The sequence below is a fragment of the Panthera onca genome, chromosome B2, assembly GCF_046562875.1.
Source record: "Panthera onca isolate mPanOnc1 chromosome B2, mPanOnc1 haplotype 2, whole genome shotgun sequence".
Classification (NCBI taxonomy): Eukaryota; Metazoa; Chordata; class Mammalia; order Carnivora; family Felidae; genus Panthera; species Panthera onca.
In genome coordinates this window covers 140,932,016-140,954,164 of record NC_138343.1, presented here as the reverse complement: position 1 = coordinate 140,954,164, position 22,149 = coordinate 140,932,016, and the positions used below count along the sequence as shown (strand labels likewise).

At 45.1% G+C, this 22,149-nt stretch overlaps 1 protein-coding gene across 3 annotated transcripts in view; it reads right to left on the bottom strand.

Moving 5' to 3' along the window:
• The window catches only part of ZDHHC14 (zDHHC palmitoyltransferase 14), a 291,747-nt gene extending 274,013 nt beyond the window's left edge, over positions 1-17,734 (bottom strand). For 2 of the 3 annotated variants that reach the window (XM_060616992.3, XM_060616993.3), the window contains exon 1: positions 16,216-17,663. In XM_060616992.3, the coding sequence (XP_060472975.1) occupies positions 16,216-16,460 (245 nt within the window). In that variant the 5' untranslated portion in view covers positions 16,461-17,663. Of the gene's footprint in view, positions 1-16,215 lie in introns of all 3 variants that reach the window. The other variant, XM_060616995.3, reaches the window with a different exon arrangement.
• Between the last annotated feature and the right edge of the window lie 4,415 nt (positions 17,735-22,149).

Sequence of the window (22,149 nt, the reverse complement as noted above, 5' to 3'; positions counted from 1 at the left end):
CAAGACCGTGACCTGGGCCACAGTCGGATGCTTAACCAACTGAGTTACCCAGGCGCCCCAATGTCTTAAGTATTTTGATCAATGTATTAGACAAGACACTTCAAGTAAAATCGCTTTTCTGGGGGCACCTCAGTGTTTCAGTCAGTTAAGTGTCTGACTCTTCCTTTTGGCTCAGGTCATGATCTCACAGTTGTGAGACTGAGCCCCATGTCTGGTTCTGCATTGACAGTGCAGAGCCTGCTTGAGATTCTCTGTGTCTCTGTCTCTCTCTCTCTCCCTCTCTCTCTCAAAATAAGTAAATAAACATAAAAAACAGTACTTTTCTTTGGAGGCTGAATGAACCTGACTGTGGATATTCTGGAAACAAGCAAACTATCTGCCACACCTGCCCTGCACGTGTATTGTACACGCAGTCAGAGCTCTCCTCTCTCCCCACCCCCCACCCCCGTCCCTGTGCTGGTCAGTGTAGCCACCGAGAGCAGCCTTACTGGTAGAGAAATCATTATGACTAATGAAAAAAAATGTGAAATAAATAAGAATGACAATATTCGTTCCAAAATACAAGGAGAAATAGCTCAGTTTGATACAACCAACTGCGTTCCTATAAGACATCTCCACAGTTTTCCTGATTCAGAAGAAAGAATACTTCTTTAAGCTTTCTTCTAGAGCATCGCTAATTACTGCCATATTCTGTCCTTGGTGAAGACAGGGGCAGAAAACAATGACAATTATAAAGTCTTTTTCGGGGGACAAAGGTCCATCTCACACTCAGAAGGGAATTTCAGTAACGGTCACGTTCAGCCTGATTCCCAGCCTTGCCTTCCCCTTTCTCCCCACAAATGCAGGCTGGCTCAGCAGGTCCTAAGATGCAGATCCAGAGGGGACAGAGCACCAACATCACCATCAGGGACTCTCCCCTGCCAGGAGGCTGCTGTGCTACCTTCACACGGTGTCCAGTCCCAGGAGCACATCCCTGCCCCAAACTCCTCAGGTTCCCCACACTTGAGGCTCTATTTTGTGACCCTCCAGGACTAGAGACTTGCCTGACACTTTTAGGTCCCTGGGGCTGCCCTGATCCCATCTGTGGCCTGCCAGATGGGATCCCTCTCTCCCTCTGCTGTTGGATTGTCCCCCTCTCCCCCTGCCCCCGCCCAATCCGGGTCATCCCACCAGGTAGCTGACCCACCTGCAACATTCAACTGTCACTAACTGTAGTGGATGCTGCCATCTGCCATAGAGATTACCCTTCCCGCCCCATCCTACTGTCTATTCTTTTTAGGACAGAAGCATTTGTTCTCCCAGCTACTGGAATGCTGGCATCTGTCAGCTTCCAGCCAAGTCCCTGTCAGGAAACCACCTGTAGCTGGAGAAAGACGTCCAGCCCAAGGTCTTGCCCCTTCCAGGGAACCCATGTCCAACTTGTAATCTACAGAACTGTCATATAATTACTGTGTGTGATTTTAAACCACTGACTATGCAGTAATCTGTTATGGCAGCAACAGAAAACTTATGCAGAGGAAAGAGAATGAGGAGAAAGGAGAACAATTCCATTTATTTCTACACTTTAACTCTCCCTGTTGTGCATGATCAGGGCTTGCAATCAGGAAAGCTTGAGATCTTTTTTGAAAACACCAACCAGGGTCAAGTCTGGGTGACGGGACCAAACCCATCCAACATCCTAAAATCAAAAAGTTCGTACCCTCTTTAGAGTGGAGAGAAATATTAATCTCATGTTCTAGAGAACAGATCTATCATTTCTTATATCATTATAACCATCCATAGCCAGGAGGCAAGGGAGTTCTATAATGAATGAATGGGACACTTTGTTGCCATTTCAACTTTTAAATAAAAAATAGAATTTTAATAATTGTCTAGCTCAGTAAAGGAATATAACTTAAAAAAATAATACCTCTTACCTTTATTTTTTTATTTGAGCCAAAGAGACAATCCTGTATACAATGTTATTCAATGTTAATCCTGACTAAATAGTAATTTAATGACAAAGAATAGAGTTCTCTAACTTTCAGTATCTATTTATCTTTAAAAGGCAAGACCATACCTTTTGAAATATCTGCACAAAATATGCATATAGCTAAAGGAATAGAAACAGAAACACAAAGTCAGTATGTCTCCTAAATAGAGTATAAACACCATTTAAATGTGTGTGTTGGGACCATTCCAGAATTTAATTTGCATGGGCTGCTATCTTAAAGATGAAGCAGGAAAATTTATACCAAGCTAGTAAGTGTGAGATCTGAGTAAAGAATTTTTCTCTCTGGTCAGAAAGACAAATAAACTATATATAGCTACAGAATTTAACTTGACTTTGGCTTATATGTTCAAAAATGTACTTATCTGTCATCAAGAATGTGTGCATGGGAAATTGACGGCATTAAAAGACCTCAAAATAGTACCATTCAAGATGATAAACTGCATTGATTATATCACTTTGAGGCCCACTCGAAAGATCGGGTCACTGGGAGTCACTGGTTGTCTAGCTGCCCATCCCTGGGGCAGCATGGCTCTGCAGACATAAGGCGACCACAGGCTGTTACTGGAAAGGACTCAGTGGGTCAAAAGCATGGAGGGTAGGTAAGCCAGGTCCCCAGTCTCAATAACCCAGGGAAGAATGAGCATCCTAGTACACAACAATCTTGAAGAGGAGTCCCTACCAGGGTCACATTTCCAAATGAACCCTCTCCAAAGTCAACAGATGGATGGCTCTACACAGAGATCTCCAAGAATACAGAGATTGTCATCTGTCACTCTTAATAAGTTGTAAGAAAAACAGACAGATCTTAAAAACCAGATTTCAACAGTTTTGTGTACATTTACTTTTTCACAAAATGGGTGTGAGAGTCTATCACTACAAACATAACAAACACAACACGGAAGAAAATCTGAGAAAGGAGGCCGGGGCTGTGGTCCAGGCATGGGCTGATGAGGACCTACATCACTGAGCTCAAACCACTTTTCCAACAAAAACACTTCTACCGAGGGTTAGACCCGGGGTTTGGCACAATTGTGAATGCATTACTGAGTAGCAACTCCTTTCTCTCCTATTCGAGGACACGTCTGAATGGAAGTGGGGAGAAAAGCTAACCCTGATGCTACCATAAATTTTTAAAACTTCTCAAGCTACAGGGGTGCCTGGGTGGCTTAGTCGGTTAAGCGTCCAACTTTGGCCCCGGTCATAATCTCCTGGTTCATGGGTTCGAACTCTGCTTGGGATTCTCTCTCTCTCAAAATAAATAAATAAAAAAAAAAGACCTCTCAAGTTATAGCACTATAACTTTAGTGTTGTGAGTCACGCAGTAATTGCTGCATCCTCCAAAATAGTCTCAACACTTCATTTGAGATTTTCTGGTAGTTAAGCTTTCCAGTCTAATAAACCTCTCCAAAAGGTAATGGCTTAAAACAACAACACTTCTGTCCACAAATCTGCAATGTGGAGAGAACTAGGCAGGAATAGTTCATGCCTACTCCATGTGGCTTCCGCTGGGGTGGCTCAAAGACTCGGGGAAGTGGGGGAGTGGAATCATGTGAAGGTTCACTCGCTCACATGTCTGCACCAGGAAGACTCGAACAGCTGGGGGCTGGAAGAGCTGGGAGATCCACGGGCACCTTCCTGTGTGGTCTGGACTCTCCACGCGGCCTCTGTACTGTATGGAATCTCTGTACGATGTAGCTAGACTTCTCACATGGTATCTCGCGGCTCTGAAGGTACATGTCCTGAGACAGATGGAACTCAGGCACCAGATGAAAGCTCCACCACATTTGTGACCTCGCCTCAGAAATCACACGGCTAAACTTCCGCCATGTTCTATTCTTTAGAACCTCAGTTCTAAAGCCACTAAGGTAGACCCATATATTCAAAAGGAGAGGAACTGGGGCGCCTGGGTGGCTCGTCGGTTAAGCACCTGACTTAGGCTCAGGTCACGATCTCACGGTTTGTGACTTCAAGCACCGCGTCGGGCTCTGTGCTGACAGCTCGGAGCCTGGAGCCTGCTTCGGATTCTGTGTCTCCCTCTCTCTCTGCCCCTCTCCTGCTCATGCTCTCTCTCTCTCTCTCAAAAATAAATAAACATTGAAAAAAAAGGAGAAGAATTATAGTCCATCCTTTTTTTTACAGAAAGAGGATTAAAGATTTTATGAATGTTTGAAAACCGCCACATCACGTATGGAAACAGAGAGGAAGAATACAGCCCAAGAGACATGAAAGGAAAGGATCAGAAGAGGGTGATGGCTGAAGTCCAAGAGAAAGGGGGAAACAGGAGCACACCTGAGGCACAGTGCTGGGGACTAGGGAGGTGTTGTCTTCACTGAGAGGGGTGGATCCAGGAACAGGCAGCGCTCAATGCCTGGCCTTCTGGGCATCAGAGGACAACTGAGTGAGAGATCTCCACAGGCAAGAGTAATTCAAGACTAGAAGGCAAGCACCCTAGGCGAGGGAGAAAGAGAAGAGATGGAAGTCACAATGGAAGAAGCAAGAGTGATCACCATGATAATTCAAACTTGCTCAAGAAAGTAAGAAAGGGGAATGAGCAAAGTGAATCCAGGGCAGGAAAGACACAACAGATACAATACAGGAGGGGAAAAAAAGATCAGCAGAAGACAAACATCCTAGAAGCTAAAGGAAAAAAAGTTTCAAGTAAAGAGAAAGTAGTCACAATCTCCTACACCATTAAGAGAAAAGGAAAAACAAAAGCCAAAAAGAAGGATACCAGATTTTTTCAAGGAAGTAGTCAGGAACACACACTTTGGGGACCCATTTTATTTTTACTATCTGTACAAGGGTGGCAATAATTTCTCACCTCAGCAAGTAAAACTAATGCCTCTAATAGACTTCCACGTTTTGTGTTAAAATAAGCTGTTTCTGTATTCATGAGAGGCACCTGACAAGATACCAGCCTTAGGGAGCTTAAATCCTTTCCCAAGTGAGTTAGGCAGAATTCCTCCACGGAAGGACTACCTCAAGGCAAACCACATCCAGCCCCAGAGGCCATTGGCTACACAGTTCTCTATCGGCCACCTTGCCCAGGCTGGTTGCGTTCTGATGGTTCTCAACAGCAAGGCCAGGTTCCCCTGGACTTTGAGGTCAGCAGTTTTAAAACCCAGTCTGAAGATGTATGGAAATTACTATATTCCTATTTTTAAAAATGGTATGTTCTGTCCAAATGTGCTTAAAGTGTTCTAAAATAAAAAGGTCTCATTACAGTTGAAAGAAGCTCTACCTCAAAAATCCCTAGAGGGAGACAGAGAAGCCTGTTCCGACGGCATTCTAGTTTCCAGCTGTGAAGGGCCAAGGAAGTAGAGGCAAAAATAGACCTCAATTAAGGGTAGCACAGCATCTACAGACTGGAGGAATGCAGTCCCGGGAAAAGAACACACGCACGCATGCGCGCGCACACACACACACACACACACACACACACGCACGAACACACACACAGCTGTCACCTTTCTCTTCATTCTGGGACTGCTCATGGCAGAGGAAGAGATTTTCTTGCTCATGTAGAGCGCTAGGCAGACTGAAGAGTCTACATGAGCTGAGAGCTGCCTGGTTCAATCATAAATCCCTTCTATCAGGACTTTCAACCAGAGCCAGCTACATGACAAGAGGTCAGTAACAGAACCTTAATTACAAGTATTCTGAGGGTTTATATCTAAGCTGGGCATGAGATCAGCCAGAGATTCCATACTCAAAGTATTAGAAGTGGGGGATAAAAAGTTAAGATTTCTTTTTAAATCAATGAAAAACTAGCATCAAATTAAACTGGCAGATGAAGATTTGTGATAAAGTATCTCACTTATCACAAGGATACAGATTTCTATAAACCTTGCTCTTAATTGTACATAACTTCAATGATCAGTTGATAGTTATGATTTATCCTTTGATAACTATTTTACCATCATATAAGAGCATCATAGATTGAATCCCATGCTAAATTCTGCCACCAGGCCTAAGCACTTGGGCCCAGATGTCATAGGCATTGCCAGGACACATTTAAGAAGAAATCAAAACCTATGAAGAGGCAGCACTGCATACTGTATCCTTTAAAATGATAGTAAATGCCAAGAATCAGCAAGAAGTCCAAAAAAGAAAGACCAGAAATAGTATGAGGAATAAATTGAGTGTATTTACACAAACCAAATATTATAGCAACAAAAACTAATTACATATATATGCAACCACATGCATAAATCTAAGAAACACAATATTAACAAAAAAATCACAAGTTGAAAGTTGTAAAAGCAATCACTCCCACCCTGACAATGAGAATGAGGCCACATTAGCTACAAAAGCAGTTTTTTAAAATATATCAGGGAGCTGAGGGTGCACAGAAGCTTAAATGTGTTGAGCCCTTCCCAAGAGAAGAAAGGCCAACAGCTGCTTCCACTCCTAGCAAAGTGGCAGGAAAAACAGGAATCCACCATAGCCAGGAGTAAGGAGGAAGCAGGTAAATTTTTAAGCAAGTTTAATGGCCAATGGATGGCCGTATGGATATGAATTCCAGGGAGCCTGAACCACAGAGTAAGTCTGCACCACCAGCCAACTCCTTCCCATATATCTTCACCAAACACACAACAAGAGTATACCAAAGGCTGGGGGCAGGGCAGAAGAGTTGAGAGGCAACTGCCCTGGGGGCTACAGGACCTTCCCAAGAGTAGGCAGGGGTCAGAGCATAAATACTGAAAAAATCTCCCTTATGCACTTCAGGCCCTCACCATAGGCACTGCAGCAGCCCTCCAAAAGCTGAGGCTGGATAGCTGGACCGAGAGAGATGTGCTGTGGTGACGAAGGCTGGGACAGTACTAAAAGCAAAGAAAACTCGCCAGTACTCCAAAATGCTGGCATACTGGCTGAAAAACAGAAATCTTCCACAGTTGGGTAAGCTGCTGCTGGGTTGTAAAGCATAAAGAAAACTAAGAGTTTAGCCAGGAGTCAGATCTCAATTCCTGCTAAAGGGAAAGTCTCTGTCCTCAAAATATTTGAACTCAGTGACAAAATGGATCTAATGAAAGCTTCAATAAAGATCACACGCATTTCAATAACACGTTAGATTGACTCAGCCTACACACTAGTAGCCTGCTAAAAAGGCGTGCCCTTTTATATTACTGCATCCTCTATGATTCTTTTACACACAATATCTGGCATGCATCAAAAATTATGAGGCCCACAAAGAAGGGAGAAAATATAACCCACAGCCAAGAGAAGAAACAGCCAAAAGAAGCAGACACAGAGGTGATACAGCTGTTGGAATCATTAGGCACAATAACTACCAAAAAATATGTTAAAGGATCCAGTGGAAAACATGGACACGAATAGGTGGAGAATTTCAGGAAAAGACTGGAAATTAGTTTTTAAGCTATATAAAAACTATTTTTTTAATGTAGAAATGCTAAAAATAAAAAAAATAAGACATTAAAGATGGTTTAACATTAACAAGACACAGCAGAGGAAAGGATCAGGAAACCTGAAGTCAGATCAATAGGAATTATTCAAACTGAAAAACAAAAAAGAAAAAAGAAAAGAGTATAAAAAAACATGGGACAAGAGACAAGAGAAATACTTGAAGAAACAATGGATGGAAAAAAAATCTCTAAAACTGATGAAAGATATCAACCTACAGATCCAAGAAGTCTTAGCAAAGCCTGACCCTAAACAGAAAGAAAACTACACTTGGGCATGTCGTAGTTCAGCTGCTGAAAAAAAAGAAAAAACAAAATACAAAATCAGATGGGAAAAAACTCAGCCATTACATACCACAGGGGAATATGCTAAAAATAAAGGCTAACTTCACATCAGAAACAAAACAGGCCAGAAGACAATGGGCCAATGTCTTCAAAGTTCTGATTTAAAAAACTGTCAAACTTGGGGTGCCTGGTTGGCTCAGTCAGTTGGGTGTCTAACTTCGGCTCAGGTCATGATCTCACAGTTCAAGCCCTGCATCAGGCTCTGTGCTGACAGCTCAGAGCTTGAAGCCTGCTTCGGATTCTGTGTTTCCCTCTCTCTCTGCCCCTCCCCCACTCACATTCTGTGACTCTCCCTCTCAAAGCTAAATAAACACTAAAAAAAAAAAAAATTTTTTTAACTGTCAAACTAGAATTCTATATCCAGTGAAAATATCTTCTCTCCCTTAAAAATGAAGGCAAAAGAAACATTTTCAGAAAAAGCAAAATCTAAGAACTTGTCACCAGCAGACCTACATCAAGAAATACGAAAAGAAATACTTTAGGCCAAAGAGAAATGATAAAGATGGAAAAAATAAACAGTACTAGAAATGGTAAATATGTAAAGATAAATATAAAACTCCACTTAAAATTATCTCCATTTGATATATGTATAAATGTATATGTTATTTTAGATTTTATAAGTGTGTATATGTTTTACTTTAAAGTATCTTTGTTTCACGTATGTATGTATGTATGTATGTATGCATGTATGTTTATGTTTCTTTCACATACAATTGACAGCTTTAAAGTAGCAACATTACTGGCTTTATAGCACACACAGATATATACCATATGACAATAAGATCTATAAAGTGTAAGACAAGTAAGTACAATTATAATGTATTAGGCTTCTTACATTAGTTGTGAAGTACAGTATTACTATTTGGAGGTAGACTCTAATAGGGTAAAGACGCATAGCTGAGCTCTTAAGCTACTAAAAAAATACAAAGAAATACAGCCTAAATTTGTTACAGGAAATAAAATGGAATACCAGAAATATGCAGTTTACTTATATGAAGGCTAGAAGGAAGAAAAAAGAAACAAGACATATTATATAAGCACAAACAAATACCAAGATCATAAAGTTAAACACGACAATATTGGGACAAATAGCAAAATTTGAATATGGACTGTTGCAGCCACATTAAATTGACTGAAATTGATACCATTATAGTTGACTCTTTTTTTTTTTTAATTTTTAAAAAAAAAAATTTTTTTTTAACGTTTATTTATTTTTGAGACAGAGAGAGACAGAGCATGAACGGGGGAGGGTCAGAGAGAGGGAGACACAGAATCTGAAACAGGCTCCAGGCTCTGAGCTGTCAGCACAGAGCCCGACGCGGGGCTCGAACTCACGGACCACGAGATCATGACCTGAGCCAAAGTCAGCCGCTTAACCGACTGAGCCACCCAGGCGCCCCTATAGTTGACTCTTAAACAAAATGGGGGTTAGGGGTGCCAACCCCACTTCACCCCATACAGTTGAAAATGGGTGTATAACTTTCAACTCCCTCAAAACTTAACTACTAATTGCCTACTATTGACCAGCAGCCTTACAGGTAACCAGTCAACTAACACATATTTTGTATGTTATATGCATTATATACTGTATTCTTACAATAAAGTAAGCTAGAGAAAAGAAAATGTTATTAAGAAAACCATAAGGAAGAGCAAATACATTTACAGGACTATACTGTGAAAAAAATTCATATATGAGTAGACCGCACAGCTCAAACCTGTGTTGTTCAAGGGTCAATTGTACCATGTTAAGTTAAGAAAAGGTCTTTTGCTCAAGAATTAAATGCTGAGAGGGGCGCCTGGGTGGCGCAGTCGGTTAAGCGTCCGACTTCAGCTCAGGTTACGATCTCACAGTCCGTGAGTTCAAGCCCTGCATTGGGCTCTGTGCTAACAGCTCAGAGCCTGGAGCCTGCTTCGGATTCTGTGTCTCCTTCTCTCTCTGCCCCTCCCCTGCTCATGCTCTGTCTCTTTCTGTCTCAAAAATAAATAAATAAAAGTATTAAAAAAAAAGAATTAAATGCTGAACGGCTGACTCTTGATTTCAGCTCAGGTCATGATCCCAGAGTCGTGGTATTGAGCCCCATGTCTGGCTCTGCACTGAGTGTAGAGATTCTCTCCCTCTATGTCTCTGTCTCTCTCTCTCTCTCCCTCTCTGACACACATACACACAAAAGAATTAAATACCGAACAATTTGGGTATCAAAGGGCATGATGTCTGCAACTTACTGTTTAATTGTCTGGGGAGAAGGAGGGGAAAGGGCAGAGATGGAAGGGTTTTTTTACATGTACAAAAGATCTCTTTACTTTTTTATAGACATAGGAATTTTTTATTTCTATTTTTTATACAGAAAAATGAGCCAAACTAAATAATCTATTATTTGCGAATGTATACATTTAAAAACCTTGAGGAAAAAGAGGCAAGGTATTAATAATGACTAAGCTCAGGTGGTGATGACCTCAGGGAGGTGAGCAGGGAGATGGAACAGAGCTAAAACCCAGAGGGTATGAACAGATTCAAAAGCCCTGGTATCGATGTGGTTCTTGAGTTGAGTGGTGGTATTTTATTTCAACACTTGCACATATGTTACATATGATCTTCTGCATGGATATAATATTATCTAAAGGGGAGAACTGAGCAGATAGAAGATCATCCCGTTTGTAAAAAACCAGTTTGATTTGGGACCAACATTTATATTTAGTAAAGCACTAAACAAAAGCATTAAGATGGACCCCAACACTTACCTGAACTAACTTTTTATCAGACCCAAATTCCCAGATGTAACTAAATAGAAATACCTATTGGCTACCACTGCCTTCCCTTTCCCACCAACCTCAGCTACAAAAAAAATGAATGCACTTCCTTGAAACACTTAATTTAAATTCTTTTGCTGAGACATAGTGACTCTGCCGTGAATAAATTATGTGCAACATTGCACTGCAAGAGAAAAATCTCCAGGTTATGTAGATATGGCCCATTAAGTAATTGACCATCATTACCTTATTAGGGGAACCTACAGGCGTCCTTTCTGCATAACTGGGTATCACTTCCTACTAGCTGAGAGTCAACAGTCTCCTTAAGAGTTTTATTAAATAAATTCAAGTATCAAAAGTCAAGAACCCATAAAATGTAAAATTATTCTAGGTACTAGTGGTAATTGGGTAACGGTGATATACATATGTGTGTGTGTGTGTGTGTGTATGTGTGTGTGTATGTGTGTGTGTATGTATGTATGTATATGTGTGTGTATATATACATATATATGTATATATACATATATATATACGTATACGTATATATACATATATATACGTATACGTATATATATATGTATATATACATATACGTATATATATATATATGAGTGCTTTATTTGCTCAAAGCATTTACTTAAAAAATAAAGAAAAACTACAGAGAGGCCTTAGTTAGCCAAGGGAACATCTCGACTCTGTCACTAGTTTTCTAAATAGCTAAGAAACCTTTTATTTCCTCTGCTTCAATTAGTGTATTTGAAAAGGGCTGAGACCCAATTCTAAATTCAGAAGAATTACACCTAATAATCAAAGTTTCTAAGGCAACTGTGCTCTGTAAGGCAAGAGAAATTTTAGTGTTTACAACTTTACAAGATGAAAAACTGAAGTGTGAGGGAGTTATTTTTCAGAGTGTTTCAGTATTACCATTATTCCATAAACAACAAATATTTACTGAGAGCCTCCTATGTACCAGGTACTATTTTAGGTACCAGAGATAAAACACAACAATGAACAAGCTAACGCATTCCCTATCCTCATGGAACTTACACGCGTTGACCTTGCACACCAATGAATGGATCGGTGCCCTCGTGCCAAGAGGTCATTAATAAGGTTTTGATGCCACCTGAAATTCCTGTGAATCCCAAACTCTTGTGGATCTTGTGGGCTATAAAGTATCCTCGACAGCACCTACTTGGTTAATAGGGAATGGTCAGGGTAGCACCCTGATGGTCATCTCCTACTGTCTACTCTTAAGCCCATGGTGTTCTACGAGGCATGGCATGGCCAGCATCCAGCCAGAAAATAGGACACATTCCGTCTGTTTTCTGAGATGGTGGAAAACTTGATGCAATTCTCAACAGGGAAGTTGAGAAAATAGAGGGTCCTTATATGTTGTAATGGCAGTATCTTCTACTAAATAATAAAGGATTTCCAATCTATAAGGGAGAAATGAAAGGAGATAGCACTTTTGTTTATGGGGGACAGTCCTGTGTTCCATCTCCAAAGCAAACATCACCCCAGTTCTACAGACTACCAATCATTCCTCAATTATTTCAGAGGGGATTAGCCAGAGAAGGAAGGAGGAGAAGGAGGGCAAAGAAACAAAGGGAAGGAGGGGAGGAGAAAAGGAAGGAGAGAGGGAAATCAGAAGGGAGAAGACAACTGGTAGCTTTCAAAAAACAACTCATCAGTGGACTTCCAGTGATGACAAATTTAAGAATGCTTCCACATTCCCAAGTGTTTCAGCCCCAGAAACATCTCCAGACTGTCTGTGACCACAGCACAGAACTGGGAGACTGTCAAGTCCAAGAGCTGAGCAGGCCTCCCCTCACCTCATCTGGCTGCCTGGTTCATCTGCTTCTTTCTGTCCCTGTGATCAGTGACTAGGAGATGTCAATCGTTCAGGACCAAAGACATTTTCCAAACTTCAACTGGAAACAAAAGCAGCCTGTATGGATGTGTGTGTCAGAGAAGAAGAGACAAAGAAATGGACAAGGTTCACTGATCTTTGCAAATCGCAATTCTGGGGATGGGGGTATGAGAATGAGGATGTTGCTGTGAGTCTTAGACGAACCAGCCCCTCAATAACCGCAAGGAGCAGTGACAAGTCTGGACAGCGCTGCAACCAGCCTCCTCCCTCCCCTCTTGAATACAACTGCAAAATGCCGTCGCTCTCTAACAGTGCCTACGCTGAACACAGGATGCCCCAAAATGCAGAGCCTGACCCTCCTTGAAAATGAGTAGAGTTGCATCAGGTTGCTTCTAGTAGCTTTCTTTACTGTCTTCATGTTTCTAATGAAATCCAGTCCCTGCTTCTTGGAGGCTTCCTCTGTGCTCCTGCTCTGGTCTGGACCAGGGCAGTCCCCAGACATCTCTGCAAGACTCCCACTCTGAAGAGGCAAGAGTGAAGCCACTCCCCTGAGTCATACAAAGGTCTTGATTTATTGCAAACCACACGGGTCTGCATTTTTTTCAGCCCAATATGCTATCACTATGATCCTTGCTTATTAACCCATCTACTCCCTCCTTCAAAGGCTCTCAGAAAAGGGAGTCCTTGGGAAGCTACTTCTAAGGTCTGCTCTAATAACAGGTACCATTCACTGAGTACTTACTATGTATGAGACACTGTATTAAGTATACTTTTTTACTTAATCTTCACAACACTTTAAGGTAGAGAGTATTAATCCCATTTAACAGATTGGGAAACTGACGCTTAGAAAAGCCCAATTATTTTCTCAGGGTCATACTCCTGGTTAGAATCTTGGGATCTGTCTTCCGAAGTCCCAAGTCTTCAAGCACTATTCTATACTCGGAGAAAGTGCAGAACAGTGGGTCAGAAGAGGTTTGCAGTCAGAAACTCTTGCCTCCAGTTAGTGTATGACCCGGGGTGGTTATTTCACCTCTCAATGCCTCCGTCACTTCCCCTTCAATGTGGGAATAATCATTTGTACCCTGCCTTTTTCCCAGTGTCAGAGGCAGCATCAACACCTGTTGCTATGTTCCCATAAGTCCCTTTCTCTCAGAAGAACTTCCTTGTCATCTGTTCAAGGTTGGGAATGAGAAGCAGGGTAGGGAACAGTTGCAGGAAAAAGAGGTCTGAAGCTAGGTCACGTGTCTTCAAATTTGTCCTTGCCCTTTGTAACTGCATGGGGAGACATGGACTCTAATGTTTGAACACGAATTCTACTCATGTTAAAGTTATCTAGACATGAAATTAAGCCAAATAGGCAAACACGTAGTATATATTCAATAAATAGCTAAAAGAAGGGCAGAAGGCAGGCAGGCAGTGGGCAGACGAAATTGGCATTTTCTTTTGATCTCTTTTAGGCTGTTGGCGCTTCATACCCTGTGCATGGAACTAATTGCTTCTCCGAGTCCATCAAATTAATTTGGCCAAAGTTATTTAATTTCACTTTGTCATTAGCAATGATAAAGAACTTAAAAGCAACACAGTGACAAATATTCTTAGCCAAACCATAATATTCTATGGTTTGAACAGCCCTATGATTTTCCCAACTGAGGCATCATCCTAGGATTGGCCTATTTTCTTGAAATTTCAAATTGCCTAATTGAAGTAACACTCATGAAGACCAAAACACACAGAGCTTATCTAAAAATGAAGCTACCAGTAGGAGCTAATGAAATCCCAGCACACATGTTTATTCCTACAGCCTCTGGTTAACACAATGCTGACAGCAGAGAAACATCCCTGACAACCTACTAGTGAGGACTTTGGGGAGCTCTTGGAAGAAACACACGCAGGGCTCGAGAAGCGATGGTTTGCTTAAAAGCAATGTTTGAACGAAGAAAATAAAAGACAGCAAGTATAACCAGAGGGGATCTCTAACCATTCAGTGTGGCTTTGGGTGTAGACAGAAAATGAAACATTCATCATCCTGCATGAAACACACCTGTGGCTGAGTTCACAAAATCAACCCATTTTCCCCACCCTTAAAACTGCTAAAAAAAAAAAAAAATGCCAATAGTTCAAAACTTTCACCTTAGGAACATCGTGAATACTCCAGAAGACCACCTGAAATGACAGCCACCATTAGAAGGATGGCATTTGTGTTCAACCACATGGCATCATCATTTCAGTGCCTGAATCTATTATGACTCAGACCCAGGTCTGTCAGGACCAGCGGCTCTCTGGAAAGGGACAAGGGGAACAACAGAGGAGAAACAGAGCATTTCTCCCGCCATTCCCAAAACCTTTTCACACCTTCCCCTTCCCACCTCAAGGCCCCCAAGAGTTTCCACCCTCCTTGCAAAACGCCCAAAAGTTAAACTTCTAGGAGAGAAATGGAGGGGCTGTGTGTGAGGACTGGGGGACGTGAGTGGCTTACCTGGGAGATCTCTGTCCTCACCTGTTCTAACTCAATCCTGCTATAACTGTTCACCACGGCACAATGTTGAGGCACAAAACGTTTCCCTCAGAGTCAGAGGGCTTTACATGAAAAGCATCACACTGTCAAGAGATCATTCATTTCTGATTGACATAGCATTTGGAACACCAAACACTGGGTACAAAACCAGAGGCCTACGAATACTCATCAGAGACAAAAAGTAAATAAACACAAAGGTTTAATTAACCCTATGCAACAGAAGAAGATGGAGACTGAACGGGTACCATGCCCCGTAATAAGCAGGATACTGGAAGCACAAAGGACTCCCAATAACTGTATTGCTTTTTTTTTTAAATTGGGGATGGGGGTGTAGCTATAACTTTTATTGAGCAAAGGATACCATTAAGAATTACATAAGAAGCTGCATTGCAAATGTTGGACCCAATAAGGGCAATTGAAATTGATTCTGGAATGTGGTTAAAGTACTTTATCTAATCTATTAATAAATAAGAAAATCTTTCATTAGTTGGCAGGAGGACAGTTGCCACTGGCCAACTTGATTTTCCTGAAAACGGGGAAGACTTGCATGCACTTTTTTTCAGATAAAAGCCCTAAAGTCCCAAAGTACTGTTTCTGGAATCAGAAGTTACCATGCAGTGTCATACTTCTCCTGGACAGGCTGAAAGTCTCCTTTCACCTGTTCCCCAAAGTCAGGAAGGGAGAATAAAGGGTTTGCTTGCAACATGTTTTTAATGGAAAAACTTTTTTTGAAGCAAAGAGTTTGGAAACCTCATGGTAAATCAGAAATTGTTGATCCAGGGTGACCATCTAAGGAGAATGAAAAAATGAAATTACCCTTCCAGGCCTTCGCTCTGAAACCTGAAAAAAGCCAAGATTCTGAATAGTGAAGATTTAGTAAATGAGCTGAACAAGATGCCCTATAGCTTGCGAGCAGGAAAGGAAGTCAATTCTATTTATCGCCGCCTGAGAAATCAGCCTCATCCTCCCCTCCCACAGAAAGCTACAGCTGGGCTGGCTCGCCGGTCTCCAAACTCAGTAGAGACAGAAGCAAGAATCAGTCACCTGCGCGGTGCCACCCGACCCGCGCCAGCGGCAAGGCTGGCACACCTTCCAAGTGTCCCCTCTCCCCTCTCCACTCCCAGAGCCCGCCCCAGGGCTGCACTGTCTCCGGGGATCAAAGGGCCACAGACCTTTGAGAAAAAAAGAGGGAGAAGCGGGTTTGCATTATATAACAACGTACAGCAAATAAGGCTTCTGGAAAACGAAAGTAGCGAGGGGAGGGGCAGGGGTCGGGGAGAGGCGAGGGGGAGCCGGGCGTCGCGGAGCTTTCGCCGCCACTTACTCGAAGGCGAAGAAGAGTCCGCTAGTGACCAGGATGAGGATGAGAGTCAGGTAGAAGACGCCCGTCTGCCGGGCCATCATGATCCTGCCGTTGCAGAAGAACTTGTTTCTTCCCGGGAAAACCTCCCATTTCCTCCGCGCCGCGATTTTCTTCTTCTTGTGGGGCGACTCCATGGGGGAGGAGCTGTGGGTGCTGATCTGACTGTACTCGCAGTCTTTCATGGGCCCGCCGCCGCCGGGAGGCATCCACGAGGGCAGCCGGCTGGGGGCGCACGCCCCCAGAAGCCCCCCGGCCGCGCGGGCCCCGCCGAGCCACGACCGCCGCCGGCCGCCCGGCCGCCCCCCGAGCCGCGGCGCCGCGGCCGCTACGCCGGCTCCCGGCTCGGCGACAACTTTGCCGAGGACACCCAGGTTAACCCTTGCGGGAGCCCAGCTGTCATAGCCGGGTCCCCCTCCGGGAGGGACGGTGCTGGCCCGCAGCCCGCGGCGGCGGTCCTCAGTCGCTTCCAGCCCGCGTGCGGGGGCTCCGGGGCCCCGCGGGGCGCGGGGGGCCGCCCGGCCGGCCCCCGGCTCGCCGCGCGCCCGCCCCCTCGCACAGCCGCTCGCTCGGCCCCGCCGCCGCCGGCCCGCCGGCCGCGCCTCGGCTCCGGCCCGCCGACCCCCGAGCGCTGCGCCCCGAGGGGACACGAGGCGGCGGCCCCGGCTTCCTCGGGAGCCACTTCGGCGCCTCGGCCAGGTTTATTCTAATCCTTCCTCCCGGCGGCGGATCCTCCCCAGGAGAGAGCGGTGGAGACTGGGAGGCAGCTCGCGGCCCCGGCAACCCCTCCCAGGGGTGGGGAAACCGAGCACGTTATTCTGTCAGGAGCGGGCTCGGCGACAGCCCGGGCGCTGCTCGCGCTGCGACCCCGCGCCGGCGCGCCTGGCAGCCGAGCCCAGACCGCGGCCCCCGCGCGGGGCTGCCGGGGCCGCCCGGGCCGAGGGTCGCGGCGGCGGCGGCTCGTGGGCTGCACGGCCGGCGGCTCCCTCGCTCCCTCCTGCCCCATAGGGGCCGGGCCGGGCTCAGGGAGGGCCGCCGGGGGTGGCGGAGCGCGTCTCAGGGCCGCGGGGCGAGCGCCACAGACACTTGTTTGCAAGGCTCAGCCCCGGCGCGCGCGCGGCGCTCGCAGCGGGTCCGCCTCCTCCCGGCCGGGTGGGCGGCGGCCCTCGCCTCGCCTCGCCTCGCCTCGCCAGCCGGGCTCCTCCTCCGGCTCCTCCTTCTCGCCCGCGAAGCCCCGCACGGACTCCGCGGATCCCCAGCCCCGGTCCCCTCGGACGGGCCCCGGGCGACCCCGGGGAAGACGCTGGGCTCCCTCCGGCGTCGCTCGCGGACGGCTCGGGGGTCTGTGCCCGCGGCCGTGCACTCGCCCGCAGACTGGCTCCTCCGGGTTTATTCCCGGCCGCAGCTGCCGCCTCCACACACATATATTCACACGGCTACACGCAAATCCATTCTCGCGACTCCAGGGGACCTGAGGCACCCCTGCGGAGAGGTGACCCTCCCCGGCCTCCCCCGGCGGGGCGCGCGGTGGACTTGTCGGGTGCAGCTTCACTGCTGCCCGGGAGTTGGCGGGGGTGCCCTGCGACTGAATGGGGAGGGACGGTACGAGGAAGGCCTGACTCCGGGATGGGGGCTGCGGGCGGGAGGTCTCGGGGCCCGGCCGGCTTCCAGGTTTCCCGCGGGGAGAGCGGAGCGGTCTGGGTCCCCACCCGCCCCGGCCCCTGCCTTCCTCCAGAGGACAAGCCCGTGGCGGTCAGGCTCTGCGGGGGTGGCTGCCTCCCCAACCCTTTCTCACTTCTCCGACACGGGCGCTCGAGATTTACTCGCTTTATTTCTCCCCTTTCCCCTGCGAGCTCCCACGGCCGCAGAGGGACCCGCCGTTCTTCGGCCCGCGACTCCCCTGCCCGCTGCGCCCCACAGCCCCAGTCGCCCGGCCCGTGAGCTCGAGCCCTCCTTGGCTTTGCCGCGGGGTCGCAGCCCTCGCGTGCCGGGCACAACCAGTGGGCAGCGGAAAGCGCAGGCAGCCGGGCGGGGACGCTCGGTTTTCCGAGCCCCACTTTCCTTTCACCGTCCACTGGGATGTGTAGTTCTTCCTCTCGCCGACTGGCTCCGAGAGGAATTACGACTTGGGGACCAAAAAACTACAAATCCCTGCATCCCCCGCGACGAGAGCGGGAGAGGCGCGGTGCTGGGCGTTCTGGTGCTCGGAGACTGGAGATGGGAACTAACAAAGAGAATGGTGGGGCGCCTCTGTACCTTCTCTGTGCTGGACACTTTACACGTTACACATGTTCTTTATCTAATCTTCTCTGGAACCCTGCGAGGCACTATTGTATCCAGCTTAGAGAACACTGTACTACTTGCCAGAGATCTCAAAGCTCCCTGGTGGTGGCGATGAGATTGAACCCTGAGCCCTGAGAATTTCCCTTGCAAAGCGCTGCTTCCTTGAGCAGTGTCAAAGGCAGACGATATCGGTTTATCCAAGAGAGGAAAAGAACTGGAGCCAGTTGGAAAGAGCTTCCCGTAGTAAAGGAAAAGTGGTAGGGATGGCAGTTATAAGGCACTGTAAGGAGTTACGAATAAAAAATGGAATTTATAAGGGTCCATTCCAGAACAGGAATTGGGGGAATGGGTCGGATCTTAAACATATAATCGGAATTGGATTTGAATGATTTTAGATTTTGTATGACAGACTCGCCAAAAGTACTTTGTGACTGCGCTGTTGTTAAAAAAGGGGGGGGGGGGACAAGGCTTAGACATTTCAAGTGAAAGCTCTCATATACTTACCTGTTCTTCAGCTCATTGGATCAAGGGGATGCTATTCTCACTCAATTTCTAGCAACCACCTTTCTCCCTCTGCCCAATTAATATACTAGATCCATTGACTTCCTGGCTTTAAAAAAGACTCCCCTTTTGGTTCTCAATGAAGCCCTGATTTTTCTGGCATAATGGCAATGCTTTTAAGTCCTTCTCTGTTAGAGATGCTTACTAAAGTATTTGCATGTGAATGGGAAAAGATATTTGCAAATGACATATCAGATAAAGGGTTAGTATCCAAAATCTATAAAGAACTTACCAAACTCAACACCCGAAAAACAAATAATCCAGTGAAGAAGTGGGCAGAAGACATGAATAGACACTTTTCCGAAGAAGACATCCAGATGGCCAACAGACACATGAAAAGATGCTCAACGTCACGCCTCATCAGAGAAAGACAAATCAAAACCACACTGAGATACCCCCTCCCACCGGTCAGAGTGGCTAAAATGAACAAATCAGGAGACTATAGATGCTGGAGAGGACGTGGAGAAACGGGAACCCTCTTGCACTGTTGGTCGGAATGCAAACTGGTGCAGCCACTCCGGAAAAGTGTGGAGGTTCCTCAAAAAATTAAAAATAGAACTACCCTATGACCCAGCAATAACACTGCTAGGAATTTATCCATAATTCCTATTCAGATACAGAAGTGCTGATTCGTAGGGGCACATGTACCCCAATGTTTATAGCAGCACTTTCAACAACAGCCAAATTATGGAAAGAGCCTAATTGTCCATCAACTGATAAATGGATAAAGGTGTGGTTTATATATACAATGGAATACTACGTGGCAATGAGAAAGAATGACATCCTGCCATTTGCAGCAACGTGGATGGAACTGGAGGGTATTATGCTAACTGAAATAAGTCAGTCATAGAAAGTTGGGTATCATATGTTTCCACTCATATGTGGAACTTGAGAAACTTAACAGAAGACCGTGGGGGAAGGGAAGGGGGAAAAAATAGTTACAGAGAAGGAAGGAGGCAAACCATAAGAGACTCTTAAATACAGAGAACAAACTGAGGGTTGATGCTGGGGGAAAGGGGCAGGGGAGAGGGGAAAATGGGTGATGGGCATTGAGGAGGGCACTTGTTGGGATGAGTACTGGGTGTTATATGTAAGCAATGAATCATGGGAATCTACCCCCAAAACCAAGAGCACACTGTACACACTATGTTAGCCAATTTGACAATAAATTCTGTTTTAATAAATAATTTTTAAAATAATAAAATAAAATAAAATAAAATAAAATAAAATAATAAAATACTCCAGCCCACCCGTCCCCAAACCATGATAGGATAGATGAAACAAGACTGGCAAACTATTGAAAATTGCTTACTTTGGGTGATATATCTGAATTACTTATGTATTGCAGCACATTACCACAAATTTAGCAGCTTAAAATAACACCAATTTATTATCTCACACTTTCTATGGGTCAGGTGTCCAGGTACCTAGGGTCCTCTGCTTAGGGTCTTACACCTACCATCCAGGTGTTGGTGAGGCTGTGTTTTATCTGGAGGCTCAACTGGAAAAGTTTCAGCTTCCTTGCTCACTCAGGTCACTGCAGAATTCATTTCCTTACAGCTGTAGCTGGCTATTTGCTAGCTGTCAACTGGAGATGGCCCACATCTCCTAGAGGGCACCTGGAGTTCACTGTCACATGTCCTTTCCCAGCATGGCCACTTCCTTCATCAAGCCAGCAAGGAGAGTCCCCTCAAGGAGTGAGTTTGTTAGCAAGATGGAATCTTATATAACATAAGTAATCACAAAGGGGTGACATCTAGCTGCCATATTATTTTGCTTAGAAAGCAAGGCACAGGTTTTATACACACTCAGGGGAGAGGATTATACAAGGTATGGGCACTAGGATGAGGGGGCCACCCTATGGTCCACCACAAGGTACAAGAGAGTCCATTTTCCATTATGTTCATCTTATCTACATCTACTTATGTTTACGTTTGAAATTTTCCATAACAAAAAGAAATAAATTATTTGTTTTTAAATTATATCTAAGGGCGCCTGGGTGGCTCAGTCGGTTAGGCGTCTGACTTCGGCTCAGGTCATGATCTCACAGTTAGTGGGTTCGAGCCCTGTGTTGGGCTCTGTACTGGCAGCTTGGAGCCTGGACCTGGTTCGGATTCTGTGTCTCCCTCTCTCTCTGCCCCTCCCCCGCTCACACTCTGTCTCTCTCAAAAATAAACACATTTTAAAAATTTAATAAAAAAATAAATTATATCTAAATTTCCCATTACGAATAAGTTTCTAGATAAGCTGGTATGATTGTTTGCACTTGTCTTCCTAGGAATTCCTTGTTTCTTCCCACTGCATGTTTACTTAGACCTACTGCAATTGATTCACTTAGGATACATACCTAAAGAAGTTCACTAGAACCTGGAGTGACAGCCACAGATTTTAGCTCACCATCTAAATACTCTAAGTTATGGTAGAGTATTCATTCATTCATTCATTCATTCATTCATGTCACAATTGCTTACTTAGGGCCCTAGTTTGTCCCAGATCTGTATTAAGTACTATTTTCATGGTAGGGCTATAAAAGGAACCAAAAGAGACGTTTATATGGGAGAACTAGAGGGAGAGGTGGAGGAACAAGCAATAAATGCAAATAAAATGCAAACAATTAAAGCCAATACTAAATGACAAGACAATGTCAGAGTGCAATTACAGGGGGAAAAAGGCAGCGTTGTGGGACAGAGAGAACTGGGGGAGGAGACCTTTGAACAGAGAACCAAGTGATGAGAAACAGAAAGTACAAAGGCCTCAAGCCTGGAAAATTCTTAGGGGTACAAAGAAAAAACAGTCTGGCTGGAATAGAGTGAGGGAAAGGTGAGTGTTAAGAGAGAAGGCTGGGAGGATACAGGATCTAAGGTGACTGGAATTGACTTCACATGCACTGGGAAGGCACTTAATCTGTGACTACCATTATATTAAGTCCTGATGGGTCAGGAGAGTAACCTAGAGTACTTGGCCTTTAAGGAATAATACATAGATTCGAAAGTGCAGTGCTAGAAGGATCTCAGTGCATCTAGAATTATATACCTAAACATTTGTTTTGTATAT